This window comes from Polypterus senegalus, chromosome 3, assembly GCF_016835505.1.
Source record: "Polypterus senegalus isolate Bchr_013 chromosome 3, ASM1683550v1, whole genome shotgun sequence".
NCBI lineage: Eukaryota > Metazoa > Chordata > Cladistia > Polypteriformes > Polypteridae > Polypterus > Polypterus senegalus.
Window position 1 is genome coordinate 279,969,623 of NC_053156.1, and position 23,271 is coordinate 279,992,893.

Below are 23,271 nucleotides of genomic sequence, written 5' to 3' on the forward strand. Positions count from 1 at the left end.
ATGGAGCTTCTTCCTTTTTTGCATTGACTCAGCAACCAGGTTGAACCACACTTCACTCTGGATAATATCATTAAAGGGGTAGATTTTCTTATTATTCAGTTCACGTATAGTGACATTCAAAAGTATTCAATCCCCTTGAAAGTCATCATGGTTTTCTACATAACAAAAGATTTGTACACATATTTATCCATTCAGTATTTTTAATGTGAATTCTTATGCTGTAACAGTACATTTCCAAAGTCAACATAAACCATATCTCTACATATTTAACTGAATAAGAAAAACTCAACAGTTATTCCAACAGATAAAATTGTCTCAATTGAAATACAGTGTTCTGGTAATATATGACAGCGCTCAATATATGATCATTTTGTTTACCACTGTTTCTTTTTGCCAGGTCAAAGTCCATCAGGCAGCAATGGAGTTACAGCTTACTCCCTTCATTGTACTCCTTCGCAACACTCTAGACCAGCTGCAGGAAAAGGATCCTGCACAGATATTTGCCAAGCCAGTTGACCTCAAGGAGGTACGTTTTCTTTCATGTAACCATTCCTTCCTAAGGAAGCTAAGGTTTGAAAAGTAATTTATTTAGGGTTATTTAATAAAAGGTCACAATAATTGTATTAATCTGCAGCCTTGCATGGATTAGAAAACCTTCCCCTAGCTCTAAAGAGTACTATGAGAGATGAATTCAAATGAATTGGCAGAACACTGAAAATAAGTCTTAACAGTAAATACCTAGGAATAATTTATTTTTTGAGCTAATGGCTGTTCTATATTTTAATCTTATAGGTCCCAGATTATCTAGATTTTATCAGCCAGCCTATGGATTTTGCAACCATGCGAACAAAGCTGGAGGCTCACAGGTATAAGGCCTTAGAAGAATTTGAAGCAGATTTTAACCTCATTGTTAACAACTGCATGAAGTACAATTCCAAAGACACTGTGTTCCATCGGGCTGCAGTCCGGTTACGAGACCTGGGCGGGGCTATTCTACGGCAAACTCAACGTCAGATGGACAGCATTGGTTTTGATCTGGAGACTGGCACACACCTTCCAGAATCCCCTAAAACAGTGGACTTTTACCGTTTCTCCTGGGAAGATGGTCAGTATTTTATTCTTTATAATTTATCTAAACTTGCAGGTAAAACTTGGGGACTCTGTGACAGGAATAACACTCCAGCCACCATTAAAAATAAAAAAGACCTCTCGTGTCGTTGCATGCTGCACTCGAATCCTGATCTGGGTTGTTCGTTGTATGGTGGGTATGGCAACGCACTGTACCATGCATGCTCCCAAACTCCCTTCCTCTCTCTCCCTCTCTCTTTCCCTCCCTCTTTCTCTCTCTCTCTCTCTCTCTCTCTCCCCCTCACCTATAGACATTGTGTCAGTCCATAAAATATGTTATGTTTTCTATCTGTATTTTCTTTAATTGTATTTTTAGCTTTAATGGGGAGCAGAATGACATTGGCTTTTCTCCCCCCTTCGGCCTATGCGTATATCTCTCCATTGCTCTCAAGCAAATTTAAAGGCTTACAATTAAACTTGCAAATTAATACAGGTTACCCTTTGCCATGTTGCGTTAACAAAGAGTTTTTACATGTAGAAGTTTTTATTGTAAGGTAGAAAATGTTGGATTGTTATTAAATGAGGCTGCTGGCTTGTGAACTCTTCCTGGTAGATGTGCAAAGGGCTCATCTAGAGCTCTTACAAGTGTTCTTCTTTAAACTGAAGAAATGTGTGTGGTCTTGAGTAATTCCTGATTCTTTTGGAGTACCTTGTGGCCCTACCCAGGTGTAATAAGTTTATATACCTATATGCACAAATGTTAGGCCTCTAGTACCCCTTCCTCCCAAGTTACTAGGCCTTGTTAGCAAACATTTTACAATATTTTTTCCACTAGCCAAATAAAAAAAAAAAAATTAATTAAACTTCCCAAAAGTTTGCAGTGCATGCTGCTTCTATTCAGATGTTTGAAATAGTTTCTTCTTTTTTTAATGCGATGGTCACTAAGTCACTTATGGTATCCTTACCCTTTAAATATAGTGGACAACATCCTTATCCCAGAGAATCGTGTTCACCTTTCGCTAGAGGCCCAGCTGAAGGAGTTGCTGGACAAACTGGACATGGTGAGCGCTATGAGGTCAAGTGGTGCTCGCACACGTCGTGTACGACTGCTTCGCAGGGAGATCAACAGCATTCGATATAAACTGGGGCAGCATCAGCAGAAGGCTCTGTTCAATGGAGGCCATTCTAAGGTTGTGTATGGAGAAGAAGCTGACGGTGAGAAAAGTCCAGTGGAGGAGTCTTCTGATAGCCCTGACCGACCAGGTAAAGACAAAAGCAGACAGTGTCATCTCTCTGTGCTTTCTTCTTATTGCTTTTTTTGGTTAATCTTGAACTTTTTTTTTTTTTTTTTTAATAATATAAAGCTGAAGACGTCAAGTCCACTCCACCACCAACCCTAGAACCTACCGGACCTCCTCCCTCATTAACGGACTGTGATGCAAATGAGGAACCACCCACCCTCAAACCGATGGGTGGTGGAGGGGAAATCAAAGTCCAGAGTCGTTTGCACAAACGGCTCAAGTCTGACAGTGAAGTTATTTCCAGCAGGCGGCTTCAGGGGGATGGCCAGGGACGTGGCGGAGCAATCATTCAGAGGCTTTTAAGTGATAATGGCCTTAATGGTTTGATCTTGGGTACACCAGATCCCTCCATCTCTCCCATCTCAGGTGTGGGCAGGCGTACTTCTGTTTTGTTCAAGAAAGCTAAAAATGGAGCAAAGATGCCAAAGGGTTCAGAGAGTCCCCTCCAGAATGGGGATGCACAGAGCCCACTGTCTCCAACACAGTTGTCCCCAGCAAAGGACTGTTGTGAAAGGCAGTCCCGGAAAAGGCCACAGAGCCTAAGCTGCAGTTCAGAGAGTGAAGGTGAAAAATCTCCAGGACGGAATACCGAGCCAGGTGAGAATGGCATTGTCTGTAACAAGGATACTGGACATTTGCCTCATGTCAGACCCTGCTCTGTCCAGTTTATTCATTCAATTTTATTTTTATTATTGTTATTTTTACATATTATTTATAGAGCACCTTTCCCATGCTCAAAACATTTTCCAAGAACAGATTTTTAGTCTGTTCCCTTGTGGGTAACAGAATTTATCATGTTCTTCTTAAAACATTTTTGGTGCTGATTGTTTGGAGACCATTTATCTATCCAGGTTTACTTCTTTTCTAAGTAATCTTTAAAAAGAAAAGGGACAGTTATTTTGGAAAGACATCCTTTTTATATGAATGCTGTTCTGGCTTCCATAGCAAGGTTGCATGATCTACTGCATACGTTCACAGGTCATTTTAGTATTGATGCATGTCCCCTCTTTTTCATGTTCAAAGGGTTAACTTTTGTCAGTACTTCTAAGAATGTGATCTTGAAATTAAGATACCTGGATAGTAGGACATTATAATATAGAATTCAATTTCAGATTGATATCGCAGTAGAAAGTGAAGTATATATTCTTTTAAGTCTGTGTGAAATGGTTCAAAACATTACTGGAGAAAGGGTTAGACTGCTTTTTATAAGGGAATCAAAAGGTTAAATGCATGTTATTTTAAGTCCAAAAACCAATTTTGATACAAGTAGTTTACAATACTATTTTTTCATACTACTGAATTATTGTAACTTGTAAAACCAGTTCTCTAGACTGTTGTAGTAGGAACTATAAATAAAATGTAATAAAATTTTATTTTCACTTACTGAAATTGAATAGTAATACATTTTTCTTGAAAGAACCCCTCTTTTTCTTTGTAATAGCCTACAGTGATTGTGTAGTAATGGATGTGATCAGAGCTCTGTGTGACTATTTCCTTTGTGTTCATCATAGGGTTATTACATGGCAACTGTCAAGGGTGGTATTTAAGCTTATGGTGGTATGTTTTCTGTATTGAATTGCTTACAGATCTTCTGGCAATCAGCTTGCTTTTTTACTGAAAAATTTAAGTTTATAAAACATTTTAATAGTAGTTGGTACATTATTCTTTAAACGCCTTTTTTTGTCCTATCCAAAATTTAACAAATCTCGTATGACCAGTTTCCTATATTGACTATAACTTGCAAGGCCCCTATGATAAAATATGCTAATACTTTGGTTACAGTAAAATAATACGATGGTTTCATTATTTTTGAAATATTAATTACTGGGAGCCATTTCAGATTACACCGAACAACAAATGTTTTTCAAACGTGTTTTGCTTCCTTCAAAATTTTGGTGATTATGATCGACAGCTTTAACCTGGATACAAATATAATTTCAGATTGTCTGTATCACACAATTTTGGAGAAACATGAGATAAACTTTTATTGAATTTATCATGTTAAATCACTTAAGGATGACTCATTGCATTATTTCAGTTAGTTAAAAATGTTTGTTTTTCTGCTGAGTTTCATTTGTTTTCAGTGTCTGATGCTACTCGTTTTAGTATCCAACAGTAGTCAGGGAGCACTGATCCACTTGCCTGTATGCCAATTTCCTATTATTGCAGTGTCTTGTGAAAATATTTACCATGTTCATCACTGACTGCAACCAAAATAGCAGTGTGAATGCAGAAAATGAATCTTTAACAACATGTTGCACTTCATGGTGATATATTTGTGAAGCATTTTGTCAACCTTCTGCCTTCCATGCTGCTTACCTCCAGCCCCACTAGCAGATCTTCAAACCACTCGTCATTGGTGACGTGTTTGATTTGTGGACCAAAATTCCTTCCTTTATCTTGGCATCAGTTAATCATGGAAAACCTCTGTCTTAGATATTAAAATCTTTCACCATCTTTGTTCATTTCTTTCACAAATCTTTCATCAGTTCATTTTTATATGAAGAAGAGGCAAAAATATATCTTTGTTGGGATTGAAAAGTGGTTTATATGTCATGTTTTCTATTCCAGAACCACATGCCCTTTAGCATAGTTGTCTCATTCACAAATGAAACAACAGCACTTTGTATATATGAGTTGCTTTTATACCACCACAGATATTGCATTGTATATGCATGCACCCTAATGGCTGCAAATCACAAAAATAGCCAATTGCAAAAAAAAAAAAAATGTGATAGGAAGATATAAAGTTTTTTTTTTTTTTTGTTTTTTTTATCAGTAGACCAAATTTCATAAGATATACACAGAGTGTTCAGGAAGCAAAATCTTTGTTGTCCAGTGTTATATTCTCTCTTTATTTTACTTTTGAGTTCTTAATACACTAAAATCGATTAAAATTAGCACTGTTACTTCATTAGATAACAGAGTAGTTATCAAAGCATCAATATCACACTCGCCAATCAAACTGAAAACAAAGAGAGGGCATTGGGGTGGTGGTGGCACCATGGCTTATGATTGCACCTGTTGAATGAGAGGATGATGGAAAAGAAACAGATGAAGTGGAAAAGATCTTCTAACTTCATTTCTGGATCATTCACATCTTCTGCTTCTTTGTCTGTGTTGCCCAAATTAATAAAATGCTGTGCTCTATCTGTACCCAAATGATTATAGTATACTGCACTATACATACTTGTGCAAAAGCCGCACCAAAAACATAACCTGACATTAAAATGCCACATTGATTCTTTTAACTACGAAGAACATTTCTTATAACTTAATAAAGGTATTAAAGTCCTGGTAAACTTGAAAACGTAGCTTGAACTGTTACATCTGGGATGATACCTGTATTTGTACTTGACCTAAATTAGGCTCTGAATTGGGTCTTTCAGAAGTCAGTCCAAAATGCACATTGCAAACCTTAGTCCTGCTGCAGAGATTCCGTAATCTAAATAGTATACATTGCAAAACAAAGTACTTGTTCTCCAGATGTCAATTTTTTCTTGCCACCACTGATATTGACACATTGTGCTTTCTAATATTTTATTTAATTCGGTTAAGTTTATTTTTATATAGTGACTGCTGAGTGCAGGGGCAAAGCGCACTGACAAGTTCTCGGGTAAAATGCAAACCTTCCAAGTTACAATAAAAGCTTGATTATCTGTGACTCAATTAACCGTCAGGGCCAAAAAAAAAAAAAGCGCATGCCAATGCCTACCTATTATTGTACTACTACTGCCATACAGTATGCTGCAAGCAAACTCTCCCATCTGCTAGGGCATAGTGTTCTTCCCCAGTGCTATGTGTCAGGCCGCATTTTGAAATTGCAGTGTCAGTTACAGTATGTACCTTCAGTTTTAATAGCATTTTGTAGGTTTTGTCTTTTTATAATTAATCTGCTATACATTGTTATGGCATATAAACCTAATCATGTGGTATTGAAAATTTCACAGAAAACTGAAATTATTAGTTTACAAAATGGCTAAAGAGCTTCAAGTATTGTTTTAGTTTACGGAGTAGAAAGAACAGCGGTGAACGATATAAAGCGTGATGTTGACAAAATTGAAAAATGTGTTAAAAGTGGAAACCACTGACGGTAAAGTTAATCTTCTCCTATATTGTAAATTTCTTTTTAAAGTCTGTTATGTTTTGTTAATATATTGTGATGGGCAGGCAGCCTGCAATGGGAATGGGTGAAGGGCTTCTGTTCTTTAAGGGGCAGAGATGTCTGTTAGGAGAGGAGTGACAGGAGAAGTTATGAGACAAAGGAAGCTGTGGAGGAAAGTTTTGAGTAGAGAGTTAGGAGACAATAAGCAGGAGTGTTTGCAGTATAGAGAAAAAAGGAACCGTGAGTGGCAGTTAAACTGATTGGTAGGGAAAGATTTCTTTTATTGTTTTGGAGGTGTGTTTTGTAACTCAGATAGTGGAGTATAAGACAGGGCACCGTTTGTTACGGAATGAAGGCTCTAAGTAAAACTCCAGTACCTCTGAGTTGTGTTTTCTTATCACACTGTTCATTACAATATTATATGAAATAATTCTGTTAGCACTGTATTATATTTTGTTTTGTAAATAATGACTATTTGCTAATCTACAGTATATATTTTTTCTGTTATCCATCTTTTCTCTTATCTGTCATGGCCTCTGTCCCAATCCCTGATGGATAATCAAGGTTTTACTGTATATGTTACATAATGAGTACACCTAAAGACACAGATTTGTTGAAACAGACAGGAAAACAGAGCAGTTTGACTGTAATTAACATAAATGGAAACTAGTCATATCTATCCATTTAATAATTTAACATTTTTTTAACTGTGCCAATTGACAACAGAGGAAGGGAAAACAAAGAGTGAAGACACCCCAGAAGTTTACAGTCAGTTATAACAAAAATGTGAATGGTAGTGATATTAATAATGTCGTTTTTTGTATCTAAGGAGTCTTTTCTCATAATGCTTATTTCAAGCATAATGAACATATCTAGGATTGACACCTGCTTAAGATGGGATGGTGACTGGAATCTGTTTTTTCATATAACCTCTTTGACGAGCAATCATTATATGATGGTCTGTGGTGCTTTTTCAAATTTAAAAAAAGAAAAGGAAAAGAAAAAAAGTGTGCTGTCTTAGGAGCCGCAAGCTCTGAGAGTGCCTGTATTTGTCGTGTTTATTCAGTATCTCCTGTTCTAAAGCCAAAATACTGCTGTTTTACTGATGCCTATGTTGAATGTAATTTTTTGTGGGTGATATAATTTTCTTTTTTCAAAGCTTATATATAGTTTTCCCAGTCATTTTCCTCAAGGTTGTAATCTAAATAACATAGACCTCATATTCTTTGATTTGATGCATGGTTTGTCTGTTTGGTCCAATATAGTAATTTGCACCTAATCCCTTTCCCTTGTGACAGCCTTTCTCTCCAAGGATAGAACTACCCATTTTCGTTGCTTCTTTTCAGCCTCACTCGTCAAACTAACCATTTTTATAGTGGAAGTATTTTGTTGGGAAATTGTGGCAGTGAATTGGCTGGGTTTGCGACTCCAGCCTAGCTGTGTCGGACCATTGGTTTCTTGATGTGATTTATCATTCATTTCATTCATCCATTGCACACCATGCAAAGTTACGAGTCATTGGCATTATAGCTGTAAACCTCATTCATGTGGCCCAGGTGGGTGCAAGAAAGTCACTATCATGCTGCTGTTGCTAGTGTATAATGTTGGACAACAGAATATTCTTGAAAGACAATTTTCTTATTTTCAGACGCTTAACTGATATATTTATCTTTTTTTTTTTGGATACATTTTTTGCCTGTTTTAAATTTTTTCTGTCTAACCCTCGCAACTGGATAGACAAACAGATACACAGACACATATCCTTTTACTAAGGTGTATAAGCTGATTTTCGTCTGTCCGGCAGCTGGTCTGTGTTGGACGTATTCAATACTAATGTTTTCAGTGCACCATCTTTTGGAATGTATTTTGTAATGCATGTAGTAATAAATGGCATTGCCTTTTTCATTTCAATAGATTGTGCATCACAAACATTTCAATTTCAGTTTCAATACTTTATTGTCATGTGTACAAGTACCATGTACAATGAAATGCTTGCTTGCATGTGCCCCTGCAGACAGTGAACATAGACAACAACAACAAAAAAACACACACAATAAATGCATTAAATAAATAAAACCAGAATCCTAGGGATAAATAGAGGCAGTGGCAGAAGTATATGTGCAGGTCGCAGTGGAGGTGACACAAGGTTACTGATTGTTCATGAGTCTGATTGCAGTTGAGTAGAAACTGTTCCTGAACCTGGAGGTGCACGTCTGAATGGACTTATAGTAGCTTCCCAGATGGGAGGAGGGTGAAAAGTGACAATGCAGGGTGGCTGGGGTACCGCCTGATACGGTTCACTTTCCTAAGACAGCGTGTAGTGTGGATGTCATGGATCGCAGGGAGCTGTGTGCCCATGATCTGCTGTGCTGTACTCGCCACACGCTGCAGAGCTCTGCAGTCCTAAACTGAGCAGTTGCTGTACCAGAATGGGATGCGTTCTGTCGGGTTGGATTCCACAGTACACCTGTAGAATCTGCACAGGGTTGTGGGGGACATTCGGGCTTTACTCTGTCTCCTGAGGAAGTAGAGGCGTTGTTGGGCTTTCTTGACTACTGCCGCAGTGTGACTTGACCGTTTAAGGTCATCAGTGAGGGTGACTCCGAGGAACCTAAAGCTGCTGACCTGCTCCACAGCCTCACCTCGATGTAGATGGGTTGTGTTCTTTTGCCTGTTTGTGGAAATCCACAAACATCACCTTAGTTTTGCTAACGTTGAGGGTGAGGTGGTTGTCCTGACACCATTCTGACAGGAGTCTGACCTCCTCCCTGTAGGCCTACTTAGTACTTAGTACTGCTTTTTACGAATCCCATATCAAATGGCATATAACAGACAAAGCAACTGGATGGCCACACAGGTACACAGAAATTTGTGCTTTTGGCAAGGAGAATTATTGTCACCTGTACAGAGTGCAGTGGAATTCTTCGCTTTCATGTGCTAATCCTTATGCATACTTACCACTCATGGCACCAGAGAGTGAAAACTACCTTTCCTTGAAACTTTTTTCTTAACTTTAAAAAGTATCTTATATGATGTGGTTTTCTTTTAAAACTGTGCAGTCACATTTACATGTTTGTGACTGCTCTGTGATTGCATTGCATACCATAGTCTCCACCACAGTTGATTATAAATAGACTTGTTATGTCTCAAGCAAAAATAAAGTCAAATTCACACACTTTGTAATTGTGATTGCATTAGGGATGTCCTATGAACTGGTACATAGATACTCGACACTGAAGTTCTGAAAACGTAATAGCACCAGATATTCTATAGTATCAATACTCATTGATACTTTTCATTGTGTTGATATACTGCATCAACACATGTCAAGAGGAGAAAATGCAAAAGTCATCTGTGGGAAAAGCTCTGTGTTTGAGCCAGGACAATTTTATCCAATGATTGCAGGAATCATCTTTTTATTATAAAAAAAAAACACTGACTCTCATTACCAATACTTTTACCCCATTATGAAAGTAGTTCAGAAAATACGGTTGTGCATGCTTTGAGAATGCTATGAAGTGAACAATCAGATGCAAGTTTTAATCATTCAACTTGTACTGTCACAAAGTTGTAAGAGGAGACAAAATAATGGAAAAATGAATCGCTTTTTAATACCATGTATTGAGTACGTCTACTGACTTGCATCCATTCGTCCATTTTCTAACAGGCTTTTATAATTCAGGGTATGGAGCTGACCTTGCATGCATAGACTGTTGTGCATATAGGATTGTGAACAATGACGGTACTAACACCAGTTGTAGCAAGTGAAAATCTAGGGAAGTTTCAGACAAAGCGGCTGTTTGGCTTGTCTGCACTCATGATTAAATAAGCTGCTCCATTTGTTAATACCAAAATAAAATTATTTACTGCTTCAAAGCCCTCCGATTTGTGCCAGTTAGCAGTTAGGTAAAATGGCACACTTCATTGCTAAATACAAATATGGAAAAGCTAAATCAGTGTCAAAGTAATGTTCATTAGTTTAACCCCTAAAATGTGATGAACATAGTGAAAGCACATATGTAATGTATTTGAAAGGTATGTTGGTGAATGTAATATAGTGTGCCAGTTACACTGCAGGTCTAGTTAATATTCTACTTCTGTATTAGTCCACGGGCTAATGGAATAACAGTCTTATCAGTCATATAAGATACTCTGAAACTAGCACAGCAAAGGGTGTTTCACAGGAGATTTGAAACCGTGGATTCATGTGAAACCAATATGATTTCATGGAAGAAATTTAAAGTTTGGACAAATGTGGAAAAAAAAATTAGGACAGAATGAGAAAATTAGAGGATTTTGTGACATTTGAAAAGTGAAGAAATTTCATTCATTTGTTAAACTAACTTAAAGAGGATTATTTTTTTTTACCAGCTATTGCAGCAAATATAAACGTTATAAATTTTACCATAGCAAATTTGACAGATTTTTGTAACACCCAGATTGTAAAAGCATGTTGTTGCATAAGCAGCTTTAAAGAGTTTAAATTAAAATATTCGGTATTATCTTGGAATTCATTAATTGAACAGTACTGAAATAATAATGTATGAATTTTTATTTTGATTTAAAGCAATATTTTTCAGTACTGGAGAGAAAATAATAAATCTGGAATGTGCACATTCTAAAATACAGTATGTTGTTTGTGACAATACCATTCTTTATAAGCCCTCTACTGAAACGCCCCCAAGATTATAGGTGTATTACACATTACTATTAGTATTCATAAATATCAAAATACAAATGCTGGGCTTAAATTTTAGTTTGTTTAAATGAGAGTTGAGTAACTGCTTGATGGATATACCTCTACTGTTAGCATTTATATATTCCATATTACAGAAAAAGGTACAAAACTGTTCACTTGAATAATGGAGGCACTTTTAATAAAAGCTGTTGAATGGGATTTCTGTTTTTGCTGTGGTATTAAATAGGTACTTAATATTGCAACATTTCACTGATATTCGTATCAAATACAAAAATGCTATTATTGTGATATTCCCTCATTGTATATGTGTTCATATTGCAAAGATAATTTTAGGCACAAAAAAAAAAACGCAACATTACCACATTTCTCTTTTGTTTGAACTAATGTCAAAGGCTGGCTAGATGTGTTGAATGAAAGCATAAGCATTTACATGTTAATGTACGGAGTGGGCCAGAAATTACAAAGACACTGAAATCCTTTTGAAAACAGATATTTAAATACCCCCTCACAAGTCAAGTCAATGTTATGAAATCTCAAGTTACATATTATATTGTTTTCTTCCCTCATGTACTCATGTGAATCGCACATATACGTTTCCTGTTCAATTCTGGTCACATTATTGGTTTCAAAAGAGTCTTCTACACCAATCAGCCGCAACATTAAAACCACTGACAGGTGAAGTAAATAACATTGATTATCTTGTTATAGTGGCACCTGTCAAAAAGGATGGGATATATTAGGCAGCAAGTGAACAGTTGGTTCTTGAAGGTGATGTATTGAAAGCAGGAAAAACAGGGGAGCCTAAGAATCTCAGCGACTTTGACGTGGGTCATATTTTGATGGCTAGATGACTGTGTCGGACCTTCTACAAGATGGTAGGTCTTGTGTGGTGTTTGTGGTATGCAGTGTATAGCACCCAAACAAAGGTGGTCCAAGGATTGTCAACCAGTGAACCGGCAAAAGGGTTCATTGATGCATGTGGGGAGTGAAACCTGACTGGTCCAATCCCACAGAATAGTTACTGTAGCATGAATTGGTAGAACAAAAATTTAACAATGGCCATCATAGAAAGGTATTGGAGCACACAGTGCAATTAAGCTAGCTGCATATGGGGCTGCATGGCCACAGACCGGTCAGAGTGTCCATACTGACCCCTGTCCTCTGTCGAAAGTGGCACCAGTTGGCACATGAGCATTAGAATGGGACCATGGAGCAGTGGAATAAGGTGGCCTGGTCTCATATATGGGGTTATAATTTAGATCATATGGATAGCTTGTTGCGTGTATGTCATTTACCTGGGGAAGATATGGCAACAGGATGCACCAAGGGAAAAGCCGGTCTAGGCAGTGTGGTGCTCTGGGCAATGTTCTGCTAGGAAACATTAGGTTCTGTGTTTCATGCAAATGATCCTTGGATACATACCACCTACCTAAAGATTGTTTCACATCAAATGCACTGCTTCATGGCAACAATTTTCCCAGATGGCAGGAGCCTCTTTCTGCTGCACTGCAAAAATTGTTCAGGAATGGTTTGAGGAACATGACAAAGACTTTAAGGTGTTGATTTGGCCTCTAAATTCCCCCCGATCTCAATCTAATCCAATCTGTAGGATGTTCTGAAAAAACAAGTCTGATCCCATGGAGGCTGTACCTTGCAACTTACAGGACTTCAAGGGTCTGCTGGTAATGTCGCAATGTCAGATACCACAGGATTACTGTCAGAGGTCTTGTGGAGTTCATGCCTCAATGGGTCAGAGCTGTTTTAGCAAGCAGGACATGCAGAATATTTGGCAGATAATTATAATGTTGTGGCTTATTGGTATATGTTGGCATCGTGGCTGAACAACTCCTGGATGTTGTTTGGATTTTGTCCTTGTGTATTTCTCCAGGTTCTTTTCTCACATCCAAAGATTTCCATGATGGGTTGTCTTGTGGTTTTACATTGGCTCCTTTATGAGTGTTAAGGTGTGTGTCACTGGGCCCAACAATTGACTTGTACCCAAACCAGGATTAGTTTGGTCTTTCACCCAGCACCTCCAGTATAGTCTGTGGCCCCCAAAGCCCTCAGCAGCTTGTAATAGATTAAGTTGGTTCAAGAATTTTATTTTTCTGTTGCTTTTAACTCTCATTTTGACATGTAATGATGCATATTTAGGACAGAATTATTAGGACTTTAGCTGCAATTATGGTATGCTTTCATTTTATTTTTTATTTAAATTAGCCAGCTTTTGCCATTTTTACAGTTAAAAAATGTTTTACATTATTAGACGCTTACTTGTGTTTTCTACTTTCTGTCTGAGTTTTGCCAGTATTCCCTGGTGTTATCTTCTTTGACCTTAAAATGATGTTTATTTCAGTCTTGAGTTTGTGAGAGCTAAACTGGTCCAAATTGTCTGTTAGTATTTAAAAGTGAGGTTCTAATGTTCTGCTCCATTACTCTTGGTGACCATATTTTAAATCCTATAAACCTCATTATAAGGCAGATGTTTGACATTGTTGGAGTGGTTTATGATGCTGCTTCAGATGACTGGGATCGAATCTTAACCCAGTTGCTATCAGTGTGGAGTTTATAAAGATTTTTTTCTGTGTATTCTTGGTTGGGTGTTCTGCTGCTTCACAAGTTTAAATTCATATGGCATAAATGCATATCTTTAAGTGAAGGCCCTGTAGTGGCCTAATTTCACACCTAGGGCTGTTTCTTACATTGCACCTGATGATTCTGGGCTAGGCTTCAGGTCCTCATAATCCTTTAATGTATAATTAGATTTAGAAAATTAATGGATACATAGGATTGAGAATTCATAATCTATAAAACATTTTATCTTTTTCAACAGAGTAAAAATTTAAACAAGTAGGAAATTTGTCAGAATTATAGTTTGAGGCATAAAACTAAATTGTATATTGCGTTAAATGGCTTCTAAAAGAAAAATATGCATTATCAAAAACCTGCTGCCTTTGTAGACCTACTGAAATCAAGGCTGAAATGCATTGTTCACATATCTGTTCAACTATTTCTATCTTTTTCATTCCCTCTTCTTAGTTTTTTTTTTTTTTTTCCTCCATGTAGGAATGACTAATGGCTATGGGAAGCACACAGAGAGTGGTTCAGACTCTGAATGCAGTTCTTCAGCAGCTTGCCATACTTTGTTTGAGAAAGAAAGGTAAAAAGTCTGTTTGTACCAACTTGTTTAACTTGTGTGTTAATGAGACCTCTTTTAGGTTGGAATAAGTCCAATCCATCATTCCACCTTTGTAACATATTTCATTTTTTATGTTTTAATACTTTATTAAATGCTGAAATATTTATTTAATAATTAAAATCAAAACTTTAAGTCATAATTAGCAAGAAAATATATATTATTCTAACTTTGAGTTACTGTACTATGCAGTTAGAACATGCCTTCTATGAAATAAAACAAAAGCCTTAATCAGTTGTCTTAGTCTGTTTGGGTTGCTACTGGTAACATGTAACTCATCATTACTTTGCTTGCAAATAAACCACTCCCTCACCACTAGGTTCTTCTAGGCGAGGATGATGAATGGACACTCATTTAAGCTAATTACCATTAAAAGAAATAGTAAAACAAAATGATGAGCTGGAGTAGAACCTTGTATACTATGCAACGTATGATTATATTTATCAGAATCACCTGTAATTCTAAATAGCAACAAATGCATTGTTCTTTCTTGCTAGCTTATTTTGGAGTTCAAGGGAGCTTGTGCGTGTCGATTATTTCCAAAAAAAAAAAAAAACTTGTTGGCAAAACATATGAATTCTATAATATAATGCTAATCTGACATTATTCCTTTGCTTTAACTAGCTGTAGATCAGTACCAATGTCTCCTATGCTGATAATGCTACAAAGATGTTAACCTTGATAGCGAGAAAGCCAAAAATATTATTTCTGAAAATTATCAGTGACAATTGAGACATTTTAAAAAGAAAACTTTTCCATTACCTCATTATAACACCTGATAAAAATTTTATTTATGTCTTCAACAGTGATGCCTCAGTGCCCAAGCGCAGTCGTGGTAAACCAGCACTTTCACGGGTACCTTTCTTGGAGGGTGTCAATGGAGACTCGGAATTTACCCCAGCAGGTAAAGTCAGATCTAGACTTGCTTAAATTTGAGACTGTTTCCAGAGTCAAAACATAACCCTTGAGCTTCAGGAGTTGACTTTTTTTTTGGAAGGACGCTCTTAATAGAAATCACACACAATACTTGCTTCAGTAATAGCCCTCACTCAACAAAACCTCCCAAAATAATGATAATACCACTATAATGGTAATGTGGATCTCTTTCTGACATAACACATTATCCAGAAGCTGCCATTTTCAGCTCATTTGCCCATAAAGCATTGTTTTGTGCTTTTTGGGGCCCTACAGGTGTATTCACAAGTAAGGAAAACCTGTCTTACTAGTGGATAATCAAACAGCTGATTCTAATTATCTCTTTTTTCTTGGTCCAGTTCATTTGTGGGTCCACATTGTGGCAGTTGGCATGTTTTGTTTACCTTGCACAACAAATATAAAAAAGAAGTACCAACTTTGGTTTTCTCTTTTCTGTCAGATCCCTTGCATCATACAACTCAGGAAAATGCCTGACCAAATTCACTCTGAAAAATACAAATTAATTCAAAGAAGTATAACGGAAGGGAATATGTTAACAATATTTTAATTATTGTGGCTGGTAAAATTTTTTCTCATGTTTGACCTTGTTTTTTATATTCTGGTTAAACAAGTCTAAAGCTTTCTTAAATAAGAATTTTATTACAGATTTCAGTCAAAAGTAGATGAGCCAAAATATTGCACTCTTAAATTTTGATAAACAAAATCATTTCAGTATGTGTTTTGAAACAGATTTATTAGAATAAAATCTTACAGTGTTTGCATTTTACAGGAGTATAACATATAGCTTGGTAGCTGTGCTTTTATTTTAGATCATTTTTTTCATATTTATAGAGTATAATTCCTGGATTTTATCAGGTCATTATTGAATGTCAAATGCAGAGTATAGTGAATTTCCTAACTGTATGTTCTCCAACACATCAAAACTCTGGCACCATTAGTGGTGAGTGTAACTACTAGCTTGAAACTTCTTTCTTTGTTATTTCAAATAACTTACTACTTGTATTTAAGGTCACTTATCAAATATCAGGAATGTTGTTAGGATTACTTTCTGAAAACCTGTATGAAAGCCAGAAAACAATACTTAAACATCCACTATACCCATCTGTTGTTCTTAGCACCATTTTTGCATCCTCATACACTGATATTACAGATGCCATGTATTACTCCACCACTAATTTGCTTAATGCCCACCTCCTCATCTCTCACTTTCCTGTCAAACTACTTTTCCAGATGTACAAATGCATAATTCGGCTTCTTTCTCTCTGGTTGATGTTTTTCCTGAATTTGTTAGACAGAAAACATTGTAGCTTTTACCTTCCCAGGCATGAAACCAAACTACATTTCGTTTCACCTAACCTTTTTCTTTTCTTAAGTACCCTTTTAACTACCTTGATTGCACTCTGCAAAGCTTAGTTGTGCATTATGATTGACACTACAATGGATTACCCATTCCTTTGTATACTCTAATAAGAATACTTCTTTCCAATCTTCAGGTATCCTCCCTTCATGCAAAATCAAGAAGCACAAGTTTCTCACTCTCAACTCAAAGGCACTCTGTTTAACATTCATATAATAGTTTGGTTGTGTTTAATACTTTACCTGTCCTTTATTTTTTTCAGCCCTTTTGCATCCATTTCTTATAAAAAAAATTTTAGCACAGGCCTTCTATTTTAACATTCATTCTTTGGTCAACTGTATTTTTAACTATATTTAAGTTTAGTGGGTATTGGGTAATCATGGCACCAACACAAAACTGCTTTTTATACCATACAAAAATAGGAAGTATAGGGAACCATGTTTCAGCTATGGAATCCAATACTATAATTTAATTACAACAATATCACTGTATAGTTATGTGTTAATAGTTAATTGACCATAATAAATAGTCTGTTTAACACAATTGCTTAGGATTGCAGACATCCAGTGTCTTTTGCTGCAGGGCCAGGTATGGCAGAAACTACCTCTGGCCAGGTTCTGTTGCATCACAGGACATGCATTTTAAAACATCCTCATGCACTCATTCCAAACAAAATTATATTTGCCAGTCAACCTAGCATACATACTGTATCTTCAGGATGTGGGAGGAACTTGGGGTGAATGTGCTATTAATGGAAAATTGATTAATAAAACTATGAAATTAGGTAGACGATTTTGAAGTTTTTAAATTGTAAATGTGTTTTTTCCTGTCTGTTGGACACAGTAGTAGTTCTGCCAGGAATCCCAAGTTTGCCCTTGTAAATGTTTCAATTGCAGAACATGTTTACCATGTACACAGTGTCCTTTTTGGAATATGCATGCGTGAGTGCACAGTGTTGCACTGAAACACTCCCTATGCTTTGCAAGATTAGTATGAAGGTCACTTTTGACAGATATGATGGCAGGATAGTATATATAAAATGGTGAACATACAGATGAAAATATTGGTACCCTTCAAAAAAAAAAAAAAGTTTTTTTTAAGCTAAAACTGACAAAAGTTTTCAGTTTCCATAATTCTTTGTCACATTTAATAGAACAGAAACTTTTGTATTTCATTAAACCAAATATTTTAAAAACTAAACAAATGTAAATGGCATTGATTTTAAGTATTGGTCCTTTTAACATACTGTTTCATAGCACACATTGTTTGGAGACAATAACTTTTATCAAGTGTTTTCTGTAGCTCTAAGTAAGATTTCTACATTTCCTGACTGGTCGTTTGGCCCACTTTTTATCAGTTCAGGTGCACTTACAGCACTTTCCACTGTTTGGTGATCATTCAGATCAGGCTTTTTCAGAATGATCCAGTGTTTTCTTCTCCTACATTTTTGGGTGCTTTTAGATGTAGATTTAAGGTCATTATCCAGCTGGTGAAGCCATGACCTGTGCCTAAGGGAAAGCTTTCCAATATTAGGCTATATGTTTTGCTCCAAAATACCCTGATGATCATCTGATTTTATTTTCAGTCAGTCATCTTCCAATCCGCTATATCCTAACACAGGTTTCTGTTGGAGCCTATCCCAGCCAGCACAGACCGCAAGGCAGGAACAAATCCCAGGCAGGGCGCCAGCCCACCATAGAGCAAACACACCAAGCACACACTAGGGACGATTGTGGATCGCCTATGCACCTAACCTACATGTCTTTGGATTGTGAGAGGAAATGGGAGCACCTGGAGGAAACCCATGCAGACACAGGGAGAACATGCAAACTTGACACAGGGAAGACCCGGGAAGCGAAGTCAGGTCTCCTTACTGTGAGGCAGCAGCGCTTCTACTGCGCCACCGTGCCACCCTGATTTTTATAGTGCCCTGTACAAATTCAAAGAGGCTGTAAATCAACCTCAAAACATCTCTGAGCCGCCTCCTTGTTTGACCTTAGGGATGGTGTTCTTTTCTTTACAAGCTTAATTTTTTTATTCTTTTTTTATTTTATAATTTAGTTTTTTTACTGTGAATGCAGAGTTGGTTTGATGTACCGGAAAGATCTCATTTTGTTTCATTATTCTCTCATAAGGACTGTTTCTTGATAGTATGCAATGTTGGAAGCACCAGAGCTCTTCTCATGTTTCTCCCATAAAAGTGCGTTCTTTCTGGGTCATTTACCATGAAGCCTATTTTCATTTAGACAGACACAGATGTTGCGGCTTGAAACTGCTGCTCCTTAAACTTGTATTGTATTGTATTTTGAAGTTTAGACCGTGGACATAAGCTCCCCTCAGACTCTCTGAGTTGATCTTCAGGTAGCAGTAGTGTTTTCCTGAATGCAGCACAGAGAACTGACAATGTCTGCTTTGACTCTTCAAACAGCTCTCTGTTTTTTCTTCTCTTTCCCATGTTTAATGCGACACAAAACAATTGAGTTAGTTATTTTCTCTACATAAACTGGCCGAATGAGTGATTACAAGATGGAAGACATTTGTGATAATCATTAAAACACAGGAGTCTGCCTGAAGGATCACTATGGGGCAATTGTTATAACTTATAAAAGGGTTCTAACAATTTTGTCTCAACCATTTTGGAATGTCTTCATAGAATAAGCAAGAATTTAGTTCTTTTCCTGACATGTTGGGTTTTTTTCCACTGCAAATGGAGAAATGCATGTATGGAGGACAAAGGATCTTTTAATTTCAATACTTTCTAGGAAGAACAGTGTATTACCGATATGTGTGTGTGTGTGTGTGTGTGTGTGTGTGTATATGTATAATATATCTAATTTTTTTTCTTTTTTTTTTTTTTTTACCATGAAGTACAATTTAATAAAAACTCTGTCTATCTAAAGTGAGAGTGAATAGTAGCTGGGTATCCTGTGGTGGGCTGGCACCCTGCCCTGGGGTTTGTTTCCTGCCTTGCGCTCTGTGTTGGCTGGGATTGACTCCAGTAGACCCCCGTGACCCTGTAGTTAGGATATAGCGGGTTGGATAATGGATGGATAGATGGGTATCTGTTTCATTGAAACTGTGATTCATGTATTTATACATCACAACTTGGATGTATAAAGTAGCAGGGCAATTTGACTGGAGATTTAGAGTAACCTTCCCCATGGATGGTAATAGCTGTGGTTGGTCATGAACATATTTTGGGGTAAGAATGTGTGAGTTGAAGTTTACATGAACATTTGATTTAGTAAACCATCATATGTAAAAGGTATTGTGATAATTGTGGTAAATATCTTCTCATTTGGACAGGCAGAAATATTCTGATGCCTTTTGAGAACAGTGCAGAACTGGAGCCTTTAGACTTGGTTTGGGCAAAGTGCCGTGGTTACCCATCCTACCCTGCACTGGTGAGCTGGATTCAGACATTTTTCTTGTATAGACAGTGTACTTTTGTGAAATGTTATTGTGTATAAGTTCTGTTGTGTGTTATTAATGTCTAAAAGAGATGTTTAACTGATCATTTCTAAATTGCCCTTGTATCAGATCATTGATCCAGAGATGCCAAGGGAGGGACTGCTTCACAATGGGGTTCCCATTCCTGTTCCACCACTGGATGTATTGAAACTGGGTGATCAGATGCAGGTTGAAGCTGGAGAAAAGCTCTACCTCGTGCTCTTTTTTGATAATAAACGGACATGGTGAGTGCATGGCAATTAACTGCATGTAAAAAAAAAATAAATAAAATGGAGTGTGGAGGAAATCTCTGTATCTGTATTGTTTTTAAGTGTGCTGGTTCCCCTTGCAGCATGTGTAGTTACAAATTACAGCATACTGCATTCATAGAGGCTTTACTGCTAATTCGATCATGTAGCTTTCTAGAACTAGTTTCTCTTTGGTTCTTTTTAATTGTGGGTTTTGCTTTGCATTCCTCTCCAGGCAGTGGCTTCCTCGTGACAAGGTCCTACCACTGGGTGTTGATGACACAGTGGACAAACTGCGAATGATGGAGGGCCGCAAGACCAGCATACGTAAATCTGTTCAAGTTGCGTATGACCGGGCCATGATGCACCTGAGCCGTGTGCGAGGGGACCATGCATTTGTCACCTCAAACTACCTGTAGACTTTGGCAAAAGGAGGGTGCTGTTGGCTTTTTTTTTTTCTTAATGGACAAAAAGAAAAAAAAATCAGCAAGATGTCACGAATTTAATTTTTTAAATGCTTTTTTTGTGTTCCAAATTCATTTTTAAATACTTTTTTTCATATATTTCTAAAGGAAAGAAACCTCACTGCCATTTGTAATAATAGCTTTTTACTTTTACAAATTGACAAACCACTTGTACATGAAGCATATACATCATGACTCCTGTGTTTGTAAATGGGGCCGGGATGGGAGGGATAAGGGAATACATCACTGTGGGGAAAAAGACCTGTACATAGGTGTAAAATACCACGATAAATTATTGCTGGCTGCAGCACTCATTTAAATCTCTCTGTGGTGGTAAATGTTTTTTAATTTTTTAATTAAATACTCATAGTAATTTATTTAAGAGAAATGTATGGAAGAAACCCTGCGGTTTGACAATTGTAAGAATTAGATGAGCTATTTAAAAGAAAAGAGTAAGAAATCAAGCAGTGGGCTTTGTGACTTGTGTATAATGTTGTAATATTAAGGTTTTAAAATACACTTTATTACATTTTATTTCATTTTTAATGTTATTGAGCTATTATTGCTATGGGACCTAAATGTTGCTGTTAGTCCACTGTAAAGCACAGAATGTTGTATTTATTGTAGAAAGTGTTAATTTGCTTTCTAGATCTGTTTATAAGATGGCTATGAGAGACTATACGCTTGTACAAAGTGCAGATTTTACCTACTATAACCTTACTGTCTGAAATTATATTTTCTCTCTTGAGAAATAAATGTTCTAATGTAATTGTTCTGCTTTTGTTGAAGTTTGGTTGGGTAAAATTCACTTCAGTTAATTTTTACTGTAACCACCAGCTGATGCCACTAAGCTCCAAACCTCAGACACAGCAATGCCCAGTACACTTTTGGGTTCAAATAAATAATTTATTTAAACACGGTGCATCTCCAATAATCACTCTTCCAAAGATTAGCCAAAGTACAGTAATCCCTCCTCGATCGCGGGAGTTGCGTTAAAGAACCCCCCACAATAGGTGAAAATCCGTGAAGTAGAAACCATATGTTTGTATGGTTATTTTTATATATTTTAAGCCCTTATAAAATCTCCCACACTGTTTATAAATATTCCCTGCACAGTTATACAGCATAAACCCTTTGTATTCTCTTAGAGATTAGGTAAGATTAATTGAAATTATGTATGTAAACACACTGTTTATATACAGCAAAACCTAAATATTAAAGATATCGAGTGTCTCCGATATCACATATGTTACAGCCATTACGATAGACAGGCCACCAGCAATAAATATGTACAATGTAAGAAAAATTGTATGCAGTAAATGTGTGTACAGTGACACTAAATGTATGTAAATGTACTAAGTACTGCAAGTAGAAAATTAATTATGGTTACTCACCAACAATGACACGATGACTTGTCCGATAGCAAGGAGTTTAGTTTTACTGCGCAACAAAGGAGAGCGTTACAGCTCTTCTAAAGGAGCCTCTTCAGGCGATTGTGAAGCACTGCCGTTCTTCTTCTTCTGGCAGTCTTCAATCCAAATCCCTAAAGCAGATTCCATCCAGACTTCTGCCTTATTACATCCACTTACAACTCGTTTTGTACCCTGGTTAAAAGGACACTGCGGCCGTAGATCTTATATTTCTTTCCTACTTTTTAAATAAAAAGAATCGTAGCCTCATTGATGCCGTAATGGCGTCCTACAGCTGTGTAGCTTTTGCGTTCCTTCAACATATCCAAAACTTTTACCTTTTCGGCAATCGTTAACATCTTCCGTTGGCGCTTGGGCACGGCCTCTGAAGCAAGAGCAGATCATTTTGGAGCCATAATGAAGGGCTTGACTGTGCACAAAGATAAACACAAGTTAATTCTTTACACAGCGAAACATGTTGATGCTGAATGAACGAGACAAGACTTCCTGGTTAACGCCGCGGAATCAAATTCGGCGCTCCATCGCTGAGCCATTCAGCACACAGGAACTTAAATGCGTACTCTGATTGGTTAGCTTCTCAGCCATCCGCCAATAGTGTCACTTGTTTGAAATCAAGTGGGAAAACCAACTGAGGAAGCATGTACAGGAAGTAAAAAGACCCATTGTCCGCAGAACCTGCGAAGCAGCGTAAAATCTGCGTTATATATTTAGATATGCTTACATATAAAATCTGCGATAGAGTGAAGCCGCGAAAGTCGAAGTGCGATATAGCGAGGGATTACTGTACATGATAAGTAAACAAATTCTTCCTCCTCTCGTCCTCCTGTTCAATGTTGCCCGCTGTCTTCCGACTCAGACTCCTTGATGTACGACAATAGGCTCCCTTTTAAGCTGGATCCAGAAATGCTTCCGATGCTATCCCGTGTCTCCCAGGAAGTATTTCTGGGCCATAAAGAAAGTAGAATGTCCTAGCCCAGCAGCACCCTCTATTGGCCCCTGACAGAATCTTGAAGTGCA

General features: G+C 37.1%; 1 protein-coding gene across 1 annotated transcript in view; it reads left to right on the plus strand.

The window, feature by feature from the left end:
- brpf3b (bromodomain and PHD finger containing, 3b) overlaps positions 1 to 21,593 on the plus strand; it is a 62,215-nt gene extending 40,622 nt beyond the window's left edge. Inside the window, exons 5-13 of the mRNA XM_039749291.1 lie at positions 398 to 526; positions 793 to 1,105; positions 2,047 to 2,331; positions 2,433 to 2,966; positions 14,240 to 14,333; positions 15,176 to 15,273; positions 19,969 to 20,066; positions 20,203 to 20,357; positions 20,596 to 21,593. Of these exons, the coding sequence (XP_039605225.1) occupies positions 398 to 526; positions 793 to 1,105; positions 2,047 to 2,331; positions 2,433 to 2,966; positions 14,240 to 14,333; positions 15,176 to 15,273; positions 19,969 to 20,066; positions 20,203 to 20,357; positions 20,596 to 20,779 (1,890 nt within the window). The 3' untranslated portion in view covers positions 20,780 to 21,593. The remainder of the gene's footprint in view (positions 1 to 397; positions 527 to 792; positions 1,106 to 2,046; positions 2,332 to 2,432; positions 2,967 to 14,239; positions 14,334 to 15,175; positions 15,274 to 19,968; positions 20,067 to 20,202; positions 20,358 to 20,595) is intronic.
- Positions 21,594 to 23,271: the final 1,678 nt, after the last annotated feature.